Consider the following 19,330-nt stretch of genomic DNA (forward strand, 5'->3'; position numbering starts at 1 on the left):
TTTTTACACGAATGTTGTTTGTGGCTCAAGATGACTTTATGTCATCCATGAGGGATGCATTTGACATATGTTTCACATATTATAGCCTAACAAGTTACTTATAGCAGTTTAAATACGAGCAATCAGTTTTTGGCAAATACCGGAAATCAGTTTTTGGCAGACAATCACTTTTTGGCACAACACCGGCTAATCACTTCCTGAGCCCCGCTGACCCTCCGAGGGCTCTGCCTATCAGTATTCAGAGGATGATTCTGATTGGTTCCGTCATTGCCTGGATACGACGCAACAAACTCAGGCTACGTAGAGCGGGCAGTCTGATGAACGCCAGCTTTCAACTATAATAAAATAAAAGAGAACCTTTACTTTGTTTTTTGTGTTTGACATTATTTTCTATAATAGTAGCCACTCCATCCGATAGGAATGGCAGCGGTGGTTCTGTACGGCCGTCGTAGAGGAGCTAGTAAGAATGGTGAGAGCCAAACAAATATTTCAAAGTTTATTATGTGTAGTTATATAGTTAACCTTTGCTACCAGAGCCGTTTTAAGCCATTATTGAACCAAAAACTCTAGATGGAGCCGAATGTAATGCTCATTTATTTAAGCTATTTGTTTGTCGAGGCTATTAGCCTATAAGTGCTTTTGATTTTAAATTTTGAAAGTCTTTCCAAGATCCTGCTTCACTTCACTTCAACCAAGAAGTACAACTATGAAAGTCAGTTATTTTACAAGTGGGGTGTTGTGGTTTTTTTCTCTATATGAGTATAATATCTTCTAGGGACGTAGTAGGAACCTTGGTGTGATCAGTGGTTGCTGTAGCACATGTTCCAGTGGTAATTTCTTTATTAATGTGTCAGCAGATGAAGCCATTAGAGCTATGCAGCCACCAGACCTCCGACATGTTACTGTCTTACGTAAGACTGAATGGCTGAGGATTCAAGATGAACTGTGTGGGGTTAATAAAGAAGAGAAGAGAATAAGAGAGGCAGCTAAACAGCGAGAGAACCTACACCTGCAGTCACAGGAGGTGGTGAAACTTTGGCCTGATACCCTCCATGTAAGTTCCATGTTGAGAGACATTTCCTAAGATTAGATTTATACTAATAAAGTCATGTGCACTTGCTAGGTTGAAAAGAGCTGGAACACAAAGACAAAAACACACTGCATCTTACGTACACTTATGTCTTGTCACAGGGACAAAGGCTGAAAAGGCTGCAGGAAAAGAAGATTCGAAAGGAAATTGAGGAGGAGCAAATGAGACTGGCTGATTTAGAAGAAGCAAAATACCAGGAGCAGAGGCGGACCGAGATTATTGAAAAAGCCAAGACTCAGCTCTACTGTCAAACCGACAGAGTCAAAGGACTACATGTTAGTCTCGCTTGTGCATTATTATGCCACTTGTGTATAAAACTGCACAATTTCACCTAACAAATGATTAACACTTCCTCCACAGAGTGCACTCCTGCTGACAGAGGTGCTGAAGGAGAGGGATGCTCAGATTGAGCTTAAACAAAGAAGAAAGAGTGCCAATATAGATGTGGACAAAGCATTTCTGCATATGGTACAGACTAGAGAGGATGAAGCCTCGAAACAGGAGCAGGAGAAGGCAATGCAGAGGAAGCTTGTGAGACAGGTTGCTGCAGAAGACCTGAGAAACCAGTAAGACCTAACAATCAGGCTCCAGCTGTATGTGTTAAGAATTTTAAATCCCCAAAACACCACTACCCCAGGACAATGACAATTATATGATTACTTTTCCTCAGAATAAAAGAAAATGAGCTGCTGAGAGAGCGACAGAAGCTGGAGAGCAAGAAGGATGGAGACGAAATCCAGCGTCTCCAAGCGCTGCATCAGCTGGAGCGAAGGATGGAGGCAGAAAGACAAGCAAATCAGAAAAGAAGCCTCATGCAAGCTCGCCAGGTAGGCTCTTATCTGAATCTTATCTAGTATTTAGTTCACTGGACATTAAGTTTATTTAATGCATTTTACAGGAGCATATCACCAACAGAGACCTCGTAAGAGCCACGGATGCTCAGAAACGGGAAGCTGAAGAGGAGCAAAGGAAACTGTTTCTCTCTACTAAGCAAAAAATCATCAAGTTACGCAAAGAAAAAGAAAAAGAGCTGCTTAGGTAAGACAGAGTAAAACAGTATATATCAATAAATAGCTCTGGATCAAAGTATCTCCAGTGCTACATCTTCTTAAATATAATGGATACTCGTATGCATTTTCTTCTCTAGAGAGGCCCAGACACGTAGAGACAGGATCATAAACAAACTGACGGTCACACAGCAGGAGCAAGCTGTCAGCGAGGAGCAGAAGATCGCAAAGGCTGTCGCAGAGAGCGAGGCAAAACAGGCGCAGCAGCAACTGGAGGAGGATGAGAAGAAAGCTGCAATGTTGAAGTCCATCAGTGTACACAGAGAGCTAATGGTATCTCAAACCGAGCATGAAACATCCAGTGTGTTTCCTCTAAGTCCAATTTTTCTTAATGTCGTGCCATCCCCCCTAATTAACAGTTTTTATTTAAACTTACGAGAAAAAAACCACAATCCTCTCTCCTGCCCCAACACATCTCATCACATAAATGTCTCGTTGTAAATGCATTCTTTATTTTTAATGGACACATTTATAATGGTATTCAACAGTATACAGAAAGTAAGGCAATGCATGATCTTAAATTGAATGAGTCGTACCTTAAATACCTTTTACTGCTCGTACACATTATTTTCCATTCTTTTTCATCCTGTTTCAGACTTAAATCACTTTCCCATGTCTTCTTAAGAGCTTTATTTATGAGCTCAACAGCTTTGGGTGCTCGTAAACTACATGGGTTAGGGTTAGAAGATCCCTGAGTTGCAGATGTTTAAATATTCCAAAGTGGTACACAAGCTCTATTTATTTCAATATACCATCACAGTGTATATATATCCTCCAATGTGTCTTTTCTGTGTAGAGAAATCCATATTGTTGCTGACAAAATGTAATCATGTGTGTAATGCAAACTGTTTTACCAGAGACAAGAGAAGGAGGAGAAGGACAAAATAGAGAGGAAGAAGGCCCAAGAAGCACTGCAGGCCAAGAAAGAGGCTGACAGAATATTTACTGAGAAGCAGCAACTAAAGGTTAAGAAAATCAGAGAAGAAGAAAGAGAGGTGCAAGACTTCAATGCTGCGCAAATGGTAATGTCGGCCAAAACTTAAGTTTTAATCAGAAACTTTGCACCTTTTTCACTGAAACTCGTTTGCCTTTGCCTTGCAAATACAGGCTGAAAAAGGTGCCAGACTTCAGCAGCTGAGACAACAGGAACATGAGTTTGAAGTGAAGAATGCAGAACTCATCGCTGAAGAGGAAAACCGCTTCCAGCAGTATTCACAGCAAATCATCAATGCTGCAGCAGAGGCTCAGCGAAACGTGTTTCCACTTTGTAAAGCTGCGAGGGAAGGGATCGGAGGTGGGTCCGGTCCTGTTTTTAGTGGAGTCAGGCCAAGTTACCTTGTTCAGGACCGCACTGGAGCTCAGATGCCCAAATACGTGTCATTGGCCACCCAGAACATCAAAAAGCTTCACCAAGCTGTAGATATTCAGGATGCCAAGAGAAGACTTGGATTCACATGGTGATAGGTTACATCCAGTTTGAGTGCACTTCCAGAAAGCAGGTTCAGTAAGTGTGAGTTTGTTAACTCTGATATGAGGGAAACACTGTTCCTGAGTCAGGCTGTGTGAACCTAACCTGCTTGCTATCAGGTTTCATGAACAAACTCATGAAAACCTAAAAACACTGTACCAGTTGTCAAGCATGGCGGTGGTACCATCGTGCTCTGGCTGTTTTGCTGTCAGTGGTGCTGGTACATTGCACAATGTGGATAGAATAATGAAGGACGATTATTGACAAATTCTTCAACTTTATCTCAAATTCAGAGCTAGACCATTGAAACTTGGACACAACTGGGTGTTCCAGCAGGACAATGATCCCAAACACACATAAAAACCAGTGTTGGAAGGAATAAAGCAGGCTGGCATTAAGCTTCTGGGATAGCTTTCTGAAAGTCTGGACCAGAATCCTATTGAAAATCTGTGAACTATGCTTAAAAAAACAAATTTATGCCAGGAAACCAACCATTTTAAACGAACTTCAGCTTGTAGAGCTGCAGCTTGAGGTCTGTTTGAGGTGCAACTTGCTAAGGGACATTTAAGAAAGATTAGCTGGGGTGCATGTATAATTTTGACCCTGTGTGGTTTAGACAAATCTAAATTAAATTCAAACTTGTGTACTCAGTTTTTGTTTTTTTTAAGGTTATTAAAGATGTGTGCTGCACGATCATTTCAACCTGTAAAAAGAACAGTTCAAAGAAATCAATAAAAGTCCCAAATTATCATGATGAGTGTAAACTGCACTGTGTATTTGAAGCTGTCTGTGATTATCACTAAGTAGACAAAGCTCTTTTCTTCCATCCGGTTCTTTAATATAAATGTCACGGACCACACTAAGATTCGTATTAGTCCACTGGATTTTAAATAGAGGCTCTGATCTTTATTTATCTGTTGCCATGGTGAATCCTAGTAACGAGCTGAACTCAGAGACAACATACTCAGGTTTTCTGGGACTAAAAACTCAAGAGTTAATCTGCTCAGAGGTTTTTGAACCTGCTTTCAAACATGCTAAAAACATCTTGATACTGATTGTGCCTCCTTACTCTCCCTGCGGCCAGGGAGCCCATGTTGTATTTAATAAACCGTAATGTTTTGAAGGTTTTAGTCATGGTAAACATCCACTAAACAATGAGACCAGTGGTAAAAAGCCATCATTACCAAGGTTGAGACTGCCATGGCTTATTTCAAAATATAGAAATCTTCTGTGTCTCAACCTCAACTTTAAAGACAATTTTGTTCATTGTCCAAGTTTAATATATTCTCTTTGTTTTTTCATTGGTCAATTTTGATCTTCTGATGAGTTTATTTACTGGCTGTTAGCCACTGCTCCCCTTTATTTTTTTGACAAAATACAAGCAGAGTTGAAGTTCAGAAATAGATCAGAAACAATAACAGTATAATAACTTTTATCTACAGTCAGTGATCAGGAATGAATATGTTCTCATACCACTGTTTTGCTGGTCCTGTATTTTTAAAATGTGAATATTTAATGGCAATGTTAAACTAATATATAACTAATATATTGAGGAACAGAAGAGTAATTCACTTTGGTGTCTCAATGCAAGAAGGTCCTTGGCTTGAATCCACTAGCTCATCTGAGCACAGGTAACCATGTGATGGACTGACAATCTGTCCAGCGTGTGCCTGTCTTGCTCTATGACAGCCGAGATAGGCCCCAGACTTCCCACAACCTCTTGTGCCCTACTTGCAGTACTTTCATATCCCACTAGGGGGCCACGACACAAACTGTGGGAACCACATGACCACTGCCTTGAAGGGAAAGGGCTACACTAAAACATTGCTGCTTTATGCTGATGTCAGCATCGTTAATATAGAAATGTAGTGTAGTACATTAATCTTTGTGTCATTGTGAAGTCATGTTCTACTTAAACAACAACGTTTTAAAGAGCTCAAACAAGGAACGTGCTTATGCACCCCGATAACTAATATATTGCTCTGAAGTTTGGAGATGATCCAAAGGAAACTTAAGCTTTTTCATAATTAGTATGATCCTGAACTTTGACCTTCAAGCACTATATACTAAAAGTGCATTTTATAATCTTTACCCATATAATTTCAGCCAATTCTGCTTCAAACTTTAGCTATATAAACTATAAAACTTGAGATTTTAAGATACTCGAAGTTTCACGTTGCATGAATGTATCAATGTGAGGTTGTGGGGCATTGTATTATAATACAAAAAGTGTGTTACACAGCCCTCTGTATGCCCTTTTATATAGTACTTGATATGGTTTCTAGAATTTGTTTTTTTAAGGTCAACTTTAACCTTGGGTGCTAAGAATAAGGGTGCTTGGCCAATCTCGGTACTCATGTTCCCCAAAGCCTACTATATATTGAAGGTTGAAGATTATACATTTTAGGGGAAAAAAAATTACATCAGCTTTAGCCGTTATGGCAACAACAATCACACAAAATTTGAAAATGATATCTTGAAAACTGGACACTAGACTAAGACAAACAGAATTCATACTCCCTTGCTTTGAAGGGAGTAAAAGAACATCACTCAGAATTTGTTATTTGAAATGATGGAAAGATGACTCATCCAAACTAAAAATAACCTGGGAACGGATTTCCACTGCAACGACAGAGTGATACAACCACTAATGACTCACTAATAACGGTATCACTTAACGAATAAAAACAAAAAACAATGAATTAAAATCAAACAGAGCCTTTTAATTCTTCAAACACTCCAGCAGTTCTTAAAATCAGTTTGAACCAAACAGAACAGAAACAAACTGCTTTTATCTTATACTTAACAGCTTGGCATTAACATTTTCTCTTTCAACAGAATTACAGTAAATGGTTAAAAAAAAACAAACAAAAGAAACATCATGGGTGTACATAATCTGACACACAATGACAAAGATGAGCATGCAAGACACGAGTGTTTTCTTCCAGGCTGATTGACATTAAAATAACTCGAGGATACCTTCAAAATCTTTTTCTCCCCCTCTTTAAAATTTTTTTTAAAACAAACTAAAATCAGAGAAAATTTTAAGTCAAGACAGAATTACAGATTTTACCACATGATGTAAAATTCAGAAAAAAAACAACAACAAAAAGAAAACTTGCCTCCAATCTGACTTCACGCGATTAAATAATGTAAAATTTAGAAGAATACCTGGTACGTTTACAGCCCTGCCTGTGCAGTACACACACTTTGTAGTTACAAATCCTTTGTTTCTAGAATGGCTCCAAAATGTCAGCTACCAGTTAACTGTGTTACACACTCAGTGGTGGACAAACCCACAATCCCCATAAAGTCCAAACTTCAGCCAAAGGTTGAGGATGCTACAGTTTGCACCTTCAGGTATGAGCCTTTTTAATTTAAGGTCTTTTCTACAGTCTGTTATCTGAATACCACAGTTATTTAACAGTCAAGTAATTAGCTTTGAGGAACCTTTTACAGTCATGTTATCTTTGGCAGAACTGTTTATTTTGTACTGTATGAGGACTGTGATTGTGCCCCACTGTAGATGGAAAGCTGACGCTGCGTACTACATATACGCTGTAGAAAATAAGAACATTGCGCGTTTAGTTGCTGTCAGAGCTGGAGCTAGACCCCGACCGATTCCTCTTGCTATCATTTCTATCTTTGCCTTTCGTACTGTCTGGTCTTTGGCTGGCCGGGCTCCTTCGGTCTTTGGACTTGTCTCTTCTTTTAGAATCTGGGCTCCTATGACTCTTCTTTTTCTCTTCTCTGTCACTCTCAGAGCTGCTGCTACTGCGTCTCCTCCTCTGGCCGGCAGCCTCTCTGTCTCTGACTTTTCTATGAGAGGATCGATCCCTGCTTCGGTCTCGCCTGCCACTCCTGCTTCTCGAGCGCCTGCCTCTGTGCGAGTCCCTAGCCTTACTTCTGTCTGGGCTTCTTGTTCGATGTTCTTTATCCCGGGATGTTCCTTGTCTCTTACTCTCCCTATCACTGTTGTGTCTTCTTTCCCGACTCCTGCTGCGCTCTCTGCTGCGCTCTCTGCCGCGCTCTCTGCCGCGCTCTCTTTTTTCTTCTCTCTCTTTTGATGCTGAAGTCCTACCTCTGTCTTTGTTTCTGCTGCTTGATCTCTGCTCATCCTTTTTGGCAGCTCTCTCTTTACTTCTGGACTTTGTCCTGGTTCTCTCACCATTTCTACCTTTTGTGTCTTCTTTATGCTTTTTGTCAGACTCATGACCCTTATTTCTATCTTTACTGTGATCAGATTCTGCCTCCTTTTCTTTCTTATGAACATTTCTATCTTTGCTCCTTGAGCGACCTCTCCTCTCGTCACTTCTGTGCTTGTGACTCTTCTCTCTGCTTTTTGACCTTTTCTTTTCTCGGCTTTTACTGCGACTATGGGATTTATCCTTTTTCTTTGCCTTCTGTTTATCATGCTTCTCATCCTTCGCTACAGTATCCTCCTCCTTACTTTTAGATCTATGAGATCGAGTTTTCTTGTCTTTTTTACCCTCAGTTGTATGTTCAGCTTTTGAACTTGAAGTCCGTCTTTCTCTTTTCTGTGCTTTAGCAGCCTCATCCTGACCCTCATTCATGTCACCTCTGTAAAAGAAATAGTAGAAAAAGAATAATAACAATAATAAACTTTAGGAGTTAGACAAAACATCAATTTGGCAGACAAAAAAATATTTTAAAAAAGTAACTTTTCTGTTGTTTTGTTATATAATCAAGTGCACATCCACTCACCTGCCACTTTATTAAGTACACCTGTTTAGCTGCTAATATATAATCTGTCAATCACATAACAGCAATTGAGTGTATTTAGCTCACCTTATTATTGTTAACCATGCCTGTCGTTTTATGAGCACAGTGTACCCCATGTTCTGATGGTTGTTCCAACACAATAACATGCCATGTCACAAAGCTCAATCAGCAAATCATGAGTTCACTGTACTCAAATAGTCACCAGATCTCACTTTTGGGACGTGATGAAAGTTCATCATGGGCGTAAGGCTGGAAAATCAGCTACTGTGTGATGCCGTCATGTCAATATGAACCAAAATGTCTGAGGAATGTGACCTGCACCTTGCAGAAGAACTAATACAGTTCTGAAAGTAAAAAGGGGTACAACAGTACTAGCAAGGTGTACTTAAAGAAGTGGCCAGTGAGTGTACATGCACCATGTGATATAATGTTGATGCCTGCTCAGTAATCCAGGTAATTTCATCTGGATGCATCATTTTTAGTGGGAGAAACATCTCACTCAGCTAAGTGACTTCTTCAGTCTGAAACTGGGATATCATATGATATGGGAATTTTATTAAGTATGCACCATATACCACATGTAACTCTATGTTGTGTATGTCAATAATAATCATATTGAGTATGCATTTGGGATTGAAAATATTTAATTTTTCTAACAGACAAAACTCATAGGACGAGTCAGAGTGATGGAAGCCACCTCAAGACAACATGTGCATATCTGAAACAAAAATGATTTAGCAGGACTCTCCCTGCCCTGCAAAGTAATTCTGATTAAGGGTTTTGAGAGTGGTCAAATTGAGTTGTCATTTCTGAGGGGGAAAAAAAGCCACTCACATGGCTCATTTATTAACTAAAAAAAAAAAAAAAAAAGTCTGTCACATCTTTATGTATTAAGAGTTTCAAAGGTACTGTAACTCAAAAGAAATGGTTTAGGCCCTTAAAAGTTTTAAAAAGTGTTATAGAAATGAAATCATACATGTTGGGAATAATATTCCAACAGTTTAAATATTCATGCTTTTTCAGTGGTCACTGCAGTTTACCAACAGCTTGTCTGTGGTCATCTCAGGTACAAGGCTCGAGGCTCAGCAGGTTCTCCGTTTTATGACAAACACTTCATCTCTGCTAGGTGCACAGCAGAGGTGTCAATATTTACCAGCTTAGGAGGAAATGGAGCTAAAGCTGCTGATTGTCAGGATCCATTTGCAGTGTTCACAACCTTTTTACTGCCCTTTCAATTGCTTTATATTTTTTAATATAAAGCAATGCAAAGACCGTAAAAAAAATAACAAAAATCATACATGCACACTGCAATGTATGCTTTTTAAATCTGAAATATGGAGCCCAACAAAAATTTCTTCTCAAGTGCTTTAAAGTGGATTAAGTAAAAAACAAAAAACAAAAACAAAAAACAAGTCCTGCCTACAGGGAACTTCTACAACATCTTTGACTTTAGGTGATATCATCTTACCTGTCACCCTTAATCCATCGCTCTCCTGTGACTGCCCTCATCCTCTGACGCTGCATCTCCTGTCGCCAGTGTGGGGGAGTTTCACTGCGCCGAAAACGATCTCTAGACCTTGAACGAGAGCGTGATGGGGTCCGGTATCTCTAGATGGGAGAAACATAAATCAGCATCTTCAACATGCCTGTGCATAAGTAAAAACAAAAAGCTTGTTATAAATAAATCGTGCTGTATGACGTAAAGTGTGCAAAACGTTTGGTCCACCTACCCTTGGACCCCTGCCTTTTATCTTCCTGCCAGATCGAGTCATCACGAGTCTTCTGTGATATGTTGATTGAGAGTTGTAAGCTGCACCAGTACTGTAGGTGAGAGAAGGCGTGAAAATGAACAAACTGTATTACTTTTTGATATTTGTGATATTGGCTGACTCTCAAACACACCTTTGTCTTGGTCTTTCGTCTTTATTTCGCTGATCCTTGTTAACCTCCTCTTTTGGCTTCTGGGCTATCTGGGGACTTATCCTCATAAGGAATCGATTTTCAGGGATGGGTGGGATTTCTTCAGGACGCACTGTAGATGTAACCAACTCATCTTGTTCCTTCTCTTCAGCACTTTCAGCTTCTGATCTGTAAAGATTTTGTGGGTCAGTAGCAAGACACTTGGTGCCATTTACACAGCAGACAGTGAATAGGTGAAAATAAATGAAGTACTTCTTCTTGTCCTCCTTCGGTTTCTCTTTTTGCTTCTTTGCCTTCTTTTTCCGCTTCTTGGATTCTTTTTCTGACTCTTCGCTCTCGGAGGACGACTCTGAGGAGCTCTCCGAGTCACTGGAGCTACTGCTGGAGCTTGATGAGGCCCTCTTCTTCTTTTTTGCATCTTTTTTTGCTGCAACAACATAAACAGCATTATTATGATGACTGAAACTCATTAAAAAAAAAAACCAAACAAACAAAAAACTTTGAATATACTTTATTTAAACACACCTTTAGATTTGGGGATGAGCTCTCCACAGTTCAAAACTTTCACCTCAGCGTACGGTCGGCTGTTGGGGTCCGTCTTCTGGCTCTCCATGGTTTGAATGACTTCTTGGCCAGAGATCACGTGACCAAAAACCACATGCACACTGAGAAAATAAAGTGGTAGCAATGCCTCATTACATGCTGCGTGCATTGTGCATAATGGGATTAATTAATAATTCAAAATGTAGTTGGGAGGCACTTACCCGTCGAGATGTGGAGAAGGTTTTGTTGTTCTGAGATGTGAAAGCAGGACATTCAAGGGGAAAAAAAAAAAAGAAGCATCTAATCACTTTCAAAGTTCAGAAATGCAACTAATAATGCACGATGTCAATTACAGGTAGGAACAGATGTTGCTTACATGAAAAACTGGGATCCATTTGTATCTTTACCCCGATTGGCCATTGACAGCAGGTACTCCTTGTTGTGTTTGACTGCAAAGCTTTCGTCTGGGGGGGAAAAGGAGAAGATTGTACTGACATCTTGAAGCCAATGTCAGTTTGGATAATAACTGATGGCATTCACAGTGGCCTCTTTACCTTCAAAAAAGCCTCCGTAAATGGATTCGCCTCCTCTTCCATTACCTATGATTAAAAAAAAAAAAAAAAAAAAACCAACAAAAAAACCATGAACCATGAAAAAAATCTGTTGACTCATAAGTAACACCATCCTTCCATGTCGAATATAAAATTTACAAGTCCTGTAAACTCACCTTCGCTGAAGTCTCCTCCTTGAATCATGAAGTCTTTTACAATTCGATGAAAAAGGCATCCTTTGTAGTGGAGCGGTTTCTGAGTTCCCTTCCCAATGCCTTTCTCACCTGGACCAAACCACATATCTGATTAATAACCTGTGCTGTTAATTGTCATCATTTGTGGAATAGTTTTATTGAGTAAATTCCTTCACCTGTGCAGAGACATCTGAAGTTTTCACAAGTTTTGGGACAGATGTCTGCAAACAGCTCCACCACGATTCTGCCAACTGTGAGGAGACAGTGAGATCAGAGAAATTTACTTCTGTGTAAAGTACAATGGAGCACACTGATCAGTGGTTACAAGAAGCGTGAATCACCGAGTTAATCATCACACAACACAATAATCTCTTTAACCAAACAAGAAGAAGAGAAAAACAAAACAGACGAGGTTATGTATCCATTCACTGCACTGTTAGTCTGAGTTTCATCATTATAATTTAATCTATACAAACACTTTTTTTTTTTTTACAAAAGAACAGGTGTTATAGGTGCACAAAAAGTAATTAATTTTTAAATTTACTAGTACACATCAAATGCCTTGATTAATAGTAAGGATGGTAAGATTTGTGATGACACAAGACTGCTCACTTTCTTGCAGAAAATGCACTAAAAGAAGTTTTTCCTGGTCTAGAGTTCAGGATCTGAACAAAAAATGGAAATAATGTTAATAAAAGGACTGTGTAGATGTGTGCAAGTTGAACCCTGATGGAGCTTTCATCTGACAATATAATATAAACTGGCATTGATGTAGTTCCAGACTACACTGAGGCTATTTTCAGCAAATTTAATAAACAGTGTGTAGTGTTCATATACTGAAACATTTTACTACCCCATTCATGTCTTTAAGGGCAGATTACAGAGTACTGTTGAACAAAGCTAAAGATTATTGCCTTCACTTGTCACATTTTTTGACATCCATATTTTTCCCTTTGCCAGCTGCTGACTAGCTTGTTTTGGTCAGCATTAACCTCATCTTCAGACTATGAATTAACTGTGATGTTTTGCTCACTTGGTTGATCATGCAACCCATCTATAGTCCTCACTGCAGGGGACTTGGGTTTAACAGCTTGCTGTCTGTCCCCTCACTCTCTTCCCACCCTCCTGTTTGCCCTGTTCTATTCAGTACAGGCAAACCCCCCACAAACTTAAAGAAGACCGAAAGAAAATAAACCACGTGTGTTTTCTTGGTAAACCACACAAGGCTTAAAGTACCAAAAAGCAGCCAGAATTTTTTCCTTCTTACCAAGTACATTGCTGATTCCAATGTCAAGGAAGCAGCGAGGGCGCTGTACCTTGATCCCCATGATCACCTGAAAATGAGAAACAAGGTATGAACACAAGGATGACAGAACATCGAACAACCCCCACTCTGACCATTAAGACCTTACCAGTAACTTCATTCAGGAGCAGAAATTAAACACACGGGTGGCTTCTTTAAATGTAACATAAAAGTTCACTTAAGTTCTGTTCGCCTGCATGATATCAATACAAACAAAGTACCGATACAGTTCCCATGCGACTTATAGCAGCTGCATTATCTGCAAATTAGCCTCGGCTAGCTAACCGCGCGATTAAGTATCGGTCGACTGGTTGAGCGGACAGCAGACACACGTTTTCATGCTTAAAAATAACAAATACCGACGCTTACACACACTCACTAACGTGGACCTTCACGTTACAGTTTCACACGCCCCCCCACCGTATCTTTTTAACGGCAGGCCTAGCGTTAGCATTAGCATTAGCAAGTCACCTATCGTTAGCCGCAGACATGTACATAGAATTTACTGCAAGAAGTGAGCGGTACATTTTCAGCAAGTTTAAACGGCGCATAAAAGTAAGACTGACGCAACAGTACATCACCTGGAAAACCGAATATACCGCACCGTAAGGCGAGCAGCTCTCCCAAACAAGCAAAATGAAGTTTCATTCAGTGCTGGGCTCAGTGTTTTCTAAAGATGGCGCGGCGAGGACGTCAATGTGTTTCCAGAGCCGTGCACCGGTCAGGGCGTGGGGCCATTTTTACCCTGAAACTGGCCTGGCAGGCGCAAATGCTCGATTGGGCTGCCGAGTCACTTTCCTGCAATGACATAAAACCAGTTACATTTGCCGTTTCATGTTGCTAAAAATTGCGACCACTTCATATCCATAGTTTATTGCGCAATTTTGTCTTGTTATATTGTATTTTATGTTACTGAGCAATTCTACTTTATTTGAGCTACTTTGTTATACGGTCGGTTCAATGTTTTGGTTACTGTAAACAAGTAACATTTTGAATGACTAACAAATAATTAACAATTTAGAAGCTCTTTCTGCTACTGTTTATTTTATTCATAAGACACAATTACGGTTTAGCATCTTCAAATTTCGATTGGATAACTATAAATTTTGAGCATTTAAGCATTTCAACATTTTAATTCACTCAAAAGTAACAAGGATTTTGACACATTAAGTCAAAACTTCGACAAAGCTTTGCCTGGGTAAAGTTTTTTTTCCATCACCAGAAACAAACTTTCATAAAATAAAACAAAATATGTTTTATCATATTTTACCTTTTTCTATTGATTGATTGATTGATTTGCAAGAAATCATTTAAATATATAAACCTGAACGAGCCACTGCCTGAAAGCCCTAATCCAGGGTTTAAAAAAACACACATTGCCTTATGTCACTGCTACGGAAGTAAAACTTCAGCGCACACATGTAGGGTAAATTTGACTTTGAGCCGTTTTTATTACCTTTTTGTATTAAGATATGTGATGCACGAATCTCGATTATACACAGAAATCTAGGCAAGAATGCAGCTGTAAGGGCAAGTCCGAGGTTGTTGGGGGGTTTAGGTGATTGCTTCTTTAAACACGTGAGGCAGCAGCCTCCACTTCAGTCCAGTGGTTACCAGTAGAAAGCCTCCGAGCGGACAGTTTCTTCACCAGCTTCTTGGTTAAAGAGGTCAGCCCCTCATCCCGAGTCAGTGTTTGTTTCTGAGCATAGTTTGAAATGTTTTTGTGTTTTCGCAGACCATGTCATGCAGGTTGTTTTCATCCCTCCAGACTGTAACTGTGTGGGGTTTGATCTCAGCTCACTTTGAGGAGGTCAGAGCAGTGGACACAGGTACAATGAAGAGCTGAGCCCAAGCCTGCGATGATGTTTCGCCTCCGATCTGTGAACTCCTGCCTCCGTAGGCTCCTTCATGGAGGGGCGGTGACCAGAGACCAGGTGCTGGAGCAGCTGCAGGTGTGCTCTGCTGAAAACCATGTGTTTGATGTAGTGGGCAAGAACAAGGCTAAGCTCACAGTGGACCACGTGAACTATGCTGTGCGGTTGCTGTGGCAATTTCAGAAGGAGAGACCGGAGATGCTCCGGACTGTGGACCTCATCAAGAGTCACCAACAGTTCCTGACTCTTCGGGTTTTGGCAGAAAACAAAATAGATCTCATGGATGACTTCATGTTGATCGATATCCTCTACGCTTTTCTTAGGTACATGGTCACACATTATCCAGTGTATTCAGTTTATATGACTGCAAAGGTTAACATGCATGCTTTCCTTCTAATAGGCTGAATATGGAGCCACATGACTCTCTTATTCAGCAACTGGTTTCAGAAGCATGGCTAAGAATAGACCGGTAAGAAAATGTTGGCTAATTTAAAAAAAAGAAAATTGTGTAATGGTTAAAACACAGTCATGATTTACTTTTTTGCAGGTTTCCAATGGCTTCTCTGTCCAAATTTGCTGTCTGCTTAAATGATCAGCACCTTCAGCACAGTCCTCTAATGGGCCGCATAACCAGCATTGTGAATGAGAGGCTGCCAACTATTGATGATGCCAGGTTTGTTGGGCAACCCATGATTTATCAGTGTTTTGAATATAACCACCTCTTGTTGTGTCGTCACTCCCCCCCGCTTTATTATGTTTCAGGATCCTGACTGCTCTGATGATCAGCGTGTCATCCCTGGTGTCTCCCCAGCTGCGGGACGCTCTCATCAGCAGAGCCGATCACCTGCTGCACACCACGGATCCCTCGAATTACAACATCCCGCGACGAATGGTGCAGTTTCTGCGCAACATCAAGTACATTCACAGACCGCTGCTGGAGAGGTGCAATGAGATCTTCCTGCGTAACATCCCCAGACTGGATGCAGAGAATCTCAGCATCATCCTAGGGCTGTATCAGTCACTGCAGTTCAACAACTGTGACTTCAGGCTAGCTGCTAAACAAAAGCTGACCGAGCTGATCGACTCGAGCATCGATCCTTTCTCCTTCACCAAACTGTTTGTTGCTCTGGCCCCTATGGCCACTCCAGAGATCAGAGAAAGGTTTGTTTCATTATCAGTAGCGTGATATGAGGGGAAATCTCTTTAAAGCAGTTCCCACTGACCTGATATCCACTTTGATTCTTTACAGGTTGGAGAACACTGCCCTCTTGTTGGCGGATGAGCTCAATGCACAGCAGGCACTGGCTGTAGCTGAAGCACTAGAAGAGATTCAGAGCAGGAACCTTAGCTTAATGAACAAGTGAGTTGTTTATGTGTTACCACCTGTTACAGTATGCCTGGTGTTGTCTTCACCTTGTGTGTGGTGTGCCTTATAATCAGTTCCTGGATCAGAGCCTTTGTAGCCTGACAGTAGAGATAATCAGTAACTATAACTAATCATTTTTCAGAATTGCATCGGTAATCCAGAGAAACCTTCACCTCTACAAGTCAGTGGAGGTGGCCAGAATCACACAAGCCCTTTTTCTGTTGCAGTATCAAAACCCCGAGCTCTTCGCCACACTGAGAAACATTTTGATCAAGTAAGTGTCTGCCAAAGGCGCAACTGCTGTTTCACAGTTTATTTGGATAAAATGCAGACTGACGCCCTTCTGTCTCTCAGGTTTTTGGAGCACAGCGTCTTCCCGTACGAAGTGACCATGCTGACCCGTGTGCTCTCCATGCTGCCCTGTCCGCGACTCGAGGAGGCCGTGGTCTCTCGGGTAGACGCGGTAGTGGAGCAGTGTAATCTCAGCGAGCTTAACACCATTTCTTTTGCCGTGGCCAAGTGGGTGCGCAACGATCAGTCCTACCGCCACAACACTCACAGCAAGTACGTGCGTCTGCTGCAGACGTTGAACCGCTGCGGGCACGAGAGGCTGCAAACAGCCGACCGGCTGGACTTACTGCTGGACGAGCTCAAGTACGTCTCGGGGGAATGGTTTGAGGAAATGCTGCTGGACGAAACCATGATCACGCTGCAGAGGATGATCGACCAAATAAACTGGACCAACGTCTCCGAACTGGCCTTCTTCCTAACCAGGATAAATCATCTCAGCCCTCCTCTGATGGACCGAATCGCCAGTGTGACTGTTGAACACATCCATAAGGTGCTTCAAGAGACATTCATTGGATCACTATGTTAAATACTGCATACTGACATCCTCTATTCTTCATGTCTCTTTTTTTAAGATTCACTACTCAGCAACATACGCCACACTCCTCCCCTTTTCTGTCCTTAACTATGACCCTCCACAAGTAGACGAGCTGTATGATGCTTGTATTAAACGCTTCACTCCTCATCTCAGTAAGTTATTATGTGTGATTGCAGATAATTTTTCTTTCTTATTTTTAGGCTTACACTCACTGTATGTACTTGTAGGCTCCTTTGACCCACATCTGCTGGTCCTCCTGGCATACTCCTTGGCTGTAGCTGACCATTTTCCCGAGGAACTGATCAGAGCAATTTTCAGCATAGACTTTCTGGGAAAGCTGGATTCACAACTGGAAAGTAAGCTGCCAGTTTCCTTAAATTTGAGCATCTGTGCCACAGCTTCCATAGTGAAATCTGATGGGACTAATATAAGTGTTTATATTGCTTCCTCCAGCCCTGCCCGATGCGCTCAACATGCGGACACGACTGCGGCTCATGGAGCTCAACCGTGCCGTGTGTCTCGAGTGTCCGGAGTACCAGGTGCCTTGGTTTCATGAGCGCTACTGCCAGCAGTTGCATAGGAAAGGTAAGAGGATGCCCTGAAATCAAATTTTCTCTTTTTATGTAGGCTTGGTTTAAAACTGCTGCAACTTAATGCTATATCAGTTACATGGGAGTTGTTTGTTTTTAGGGAATGGCTCTGTGAGTCCTGTGCAGCAGCAGATCCACAAAATGCTGGGTGAAGTTCTTGGAGGCCTTAATTGTGTTCAAATGGCAGTTGTTACGCCATATTTTTACACCATAGGTGAGTAATATGAGGTGACCGTATTTTCTTACACTGTTTTTCTTTTGTAAAAGTCTTTAAATGTATTGAATGGACTGATTCAGTTCAAATATTATCAGTTTAACTCCTAATTAAAAGCCTTTCATATAGTTATATTAAATTTCTGGTCCTGAAACGACATGCATATGACACATGGTAGGAAGCAGTCTTCAATCAGCACCACAGGGTCTGTTACTACAAAGGAGGATTTTGTCATATCCAGATAACTTAAGGGTTAATAATCAGTTGTTCTGTTGCCAGTACACTCGCCAGTAATTGTGATTGGTCCGATGCTGCCAGTGCCACCCCTTTCTTATGAACATGGGGGAGGGTTAACTTCGCAAGTTGATAACTACTTTCTCAGGAAAATACCATAAACAAATCCTGATCCAGATTTCCTTCTTTCTCGAGGAGCTCTGCACATGATGTTGTCACGCAGTCTCATTTTTAAAAACGCGACACGTCACTTTGTCTTTTTCAGACTTTGAATGCAAACTGGACAAACACTTGAAGCCGCTGTCCTACATCGAGCCAAGCACACTGCAGATCTCAGACAGAGGAAAAGTTCACTGGGACACAAGCTCACTGGAAAACATCAGGGATGAGCTTCCAACTGGAGCTCAGCGGTATGGAGATCCTTATATGTACTTGTATTTACACAGATCAAGGATACTTAGTATGTTGACATCCTCACTTTGCCTTTTTCTCAGTGTCGCTGTGGACTTTCTTGATTCAAAGTACTTCTGCAAAAACACTCATCACATGAAAGGTGAAGCCCTGATGAGAAAGAGACACCTTGAAATTCTGGGATACCGTGTTGTTCAGGTGAGACAGTTTTACTCTGGTTGATGTTAAATGTCGTTCTCTAACTGCATCCAGTTTAAATACTAGCAATATTACAATACACCTGCTGTGCAGTAATTGGTGATGTTTCGGTTTCGCAGATCCCTCACTTTGAATGGAACTCTATGGAGCTTTCAACACAGGATGCCTGGAAGGAATATCTAAAAAAGAAGATATTCAGATAGCGTTCCTCCCGAAAGCCCTTATTTATAAAATCATGATTGAAATGTTGCTTTCAGCACCGAAGTCGGAGTTTCTGTGACTGAACACGCAGCACAGAAAATCCCCACATATTTAATTATAGTCTAAAGTTGACATGAGTCTACCTCATTCACCTTAAATGAGATTGTGTATTATGTGCTTTTGTAATTAATAAGATTTTTTCTAAATAAAATCTGAAAAATTGTATTTGTGCTTTATATTTTCAATATTTAGATCAGTGAACTTTTGCAAAAAATGACTGTCCAGCTTTTAAACATCATTGCATATCTGTTACTTAGAACTAGTGTTTTAATGCATCATTATATGTTTATGCTGACACGTGTCAGATTGCACAGGGCCACACAAGAGTGGAATCCTGAGTTTTTGCTATCAGGGGATCACACATCCAACAGTATTTAGATTTTTTTTTTTTTAAAGTTGCTTTTATTTTTCTGCATA

General features: G+C 40.8%; 3 protein-coding genes across 8 annotated transcripts; 2 read left to right on the forward strand and 1 right to left on the reverse strand.

Moving 5' to 3' along the window:
• The first annotated feature begins 287 nt into the window (after positions 1-287).
• On the forward strand, positions 288-4,217 carry cfap210 (cilia and flagella associated protein 210). The gene is made up of 9 exons (XM_026145182.1): positions 288-469; positions 855-1,054; positions 1,192-1,365; positions 1,451-1,656; positions 1,761-1,917; positions 1,989-2,128; positions 2,238-2,430; positions 3,015-3,179; positions 3,265-4,217. The coding sequence occupies exons 1-9, from the start codon at positions 421-423 to the stop codon at positions 3,616-3,618; spliced, it is 1,638 nt and encodes a 545-aa protein (XP_026000967.1). The 5' UTR covers positions 288-420; the 3' UTR covers positions 3,619-4,217.
• Positions 4,218-6,327: 2,110 nt separating this feature from the next.
• On the reverse strand, positions 6,328-13,658 carry ppig (peptidylprolyl isomerase G (cyclophilin G)). 3 transcript variants are annotated; one of them, XM_026144956.1, is made up of 13 exons: positions 13,484-13,658; positions 12,844-12,910; positions 11,753-11,827; positions 11,559-11,666; positions 11,386-11,430; positions 11,208-11,295; positions 11,053-11,082; positions 10,814-10,953; positions 10,541-10,715; positions 10,271-10,456; positions 10,099-10,189; positions 9,837-9,976; positions 6,328-8,206 (listed from the first exon to the last, which is right to left on the reverse strand). In XM_026144956.1, exons 2-13 carry the CDS (start codon positions 12,902-12,904, stop codon positions 7,210-7,212), a joined length of 2,136 nt encoding a protein of 711 aa, XP_026000741.1. In that variant the 5' UTR covers positions 12,905-12,910; positions 13,484-13,658; the 3' UTR covers positions 6,328-7,209. The 3 variants fall into 3 exon arrangements, with proteins under 3 accessions (XP_026000741.1, XP_026000740.1, XP_026000739.1); XM_026144955.1 differs by having other exon boundaries at positions 13,461-13,658; XM_026144954.1 differs by lacking the exon at positions 13,484-13,658 and adding an exon at positions 12,989-13,237.
• Positions 13,659-14,181: 523 nt separating this feature from the next.
• fastkd1 (FAST kinase domains 1) lies at positions 14,182-19,078 on the forward strand. Of its 4 annotated transcripts, XM_026144953.1 has the most exons (16): positions 14,183-14,546; positions 14,648-14,831; positions 14,937-15,076; positions 15,154-15,222; positions 15,301-15,426; positions 15,516-15,914; positions 16,003-16,113; positions 16,262-16,393; positions 16,474-16,960; positions 17,043-17,157; positions 17,233-17,361; positions 17,459-17,590; positions 17,696-17,809; positions 18,309-18,453; positions 18,538-18,652; positions 18,772-19,078. In XM_026144953.1, exons 2-16 carry the CDS (start codon positions 14,739-14,741, stop codon positions 18,853-18,855), a joined length of 2,391 nt encoding a protein of 796 aa, XP_026000738.1. In that variant the 5' UTR covers positions 14,183-14,546; positions 14,648-14,738; the 3' UTR covers positions 18,856-19,078. The 4 variants fall into 4 exon arrangements, with proteins under 4 accessions (XP_026000736.1, XP_026000737.1, XP_026000735.1 ...); XM_026144951.1 differs by having other exon boundaries at positions 14,182-14,564; positions 14,648-15,076; XM_026144952.1 differs by having other exon boundaries at positions 14,182-14,546; positions 14,615-15,076.
• The last annotated feature ends 252 nt before the right edge of the window (positions 19,079-19,330 follow it).

The sequence above is a fragment of the Astatotilapia calliptera genome, chromosome 16 (genome assembly GCF_900246225.1).
Source record: "Astatotilapia calliptera chromosome 16, fAstCal1.2, whole genome shotgun sequence".
Classification (NCBI taxonomy): domain Eukaryota; kingdom Metazoa; phylum Chordata; class Actinopteri; order Cichliformes; family Cichlidae; genus Astatotilapia; species Astatotilapia calliptera.

Coding starts and splice junctions, on each gene's coding strand:
- cfap210 (XM_026145182.1), top strand. CDS start 421: ATGGCAGCGGTGGTTCTGTACGGCCGTCGTAGAGGAGCTAGTAAGAAT. Junction 1,918..1,988: donor GCCTCATGCAAGCTCGCCAG/GTAGGCTCTTAT, acceptor TGCATTTTACAG/GAGCATATCACCAACAGAGA. Junction 2,129..2,237: donor AAAGAAAAAGAGCTGCTTAG/GTAAGACAGAGT, acceptor TTTCTTCTCTAG/AGAGGCCCAGACACGTAGAG.
- fastkd1 (XM_026144951.1), top strand. CDS start 14,739: ATGATGTTTCGCCTCCGATCTGTGAACTCCTGCCTCCGTAGGCTCCTT. Junction 15,077..15,153: donor ATCCTCTACGCTTTTCTTAG/GTACATGGTCAC, acceptor TCCTTCTAATAG/GCTGAATATGGAGCCACATG. Junction 17,810..18,308: donor GCCATATTTTTACACCATAG/GTGAGTAATATG, acceptor TGTCTTTTTCAG/ACTTTGAATGCAAACTGGAC.
- ppig (XM_026144954.1), bottom strand. Junction 11,667..11,752: donor CTTCAGATGTCTCTGCACAG/GTGAAGGAATTT, acceptor GGTTTGGTCCAG/GTGAGAAAGGCATTGGGAAG. Junction 10,457..10,540: donor CCGAAGGAGGACAAGAAGAA/GTACTTCATTTA, acceptor AAATCTTTACAG/ATCAGAAGCTGAAAGTGCTG.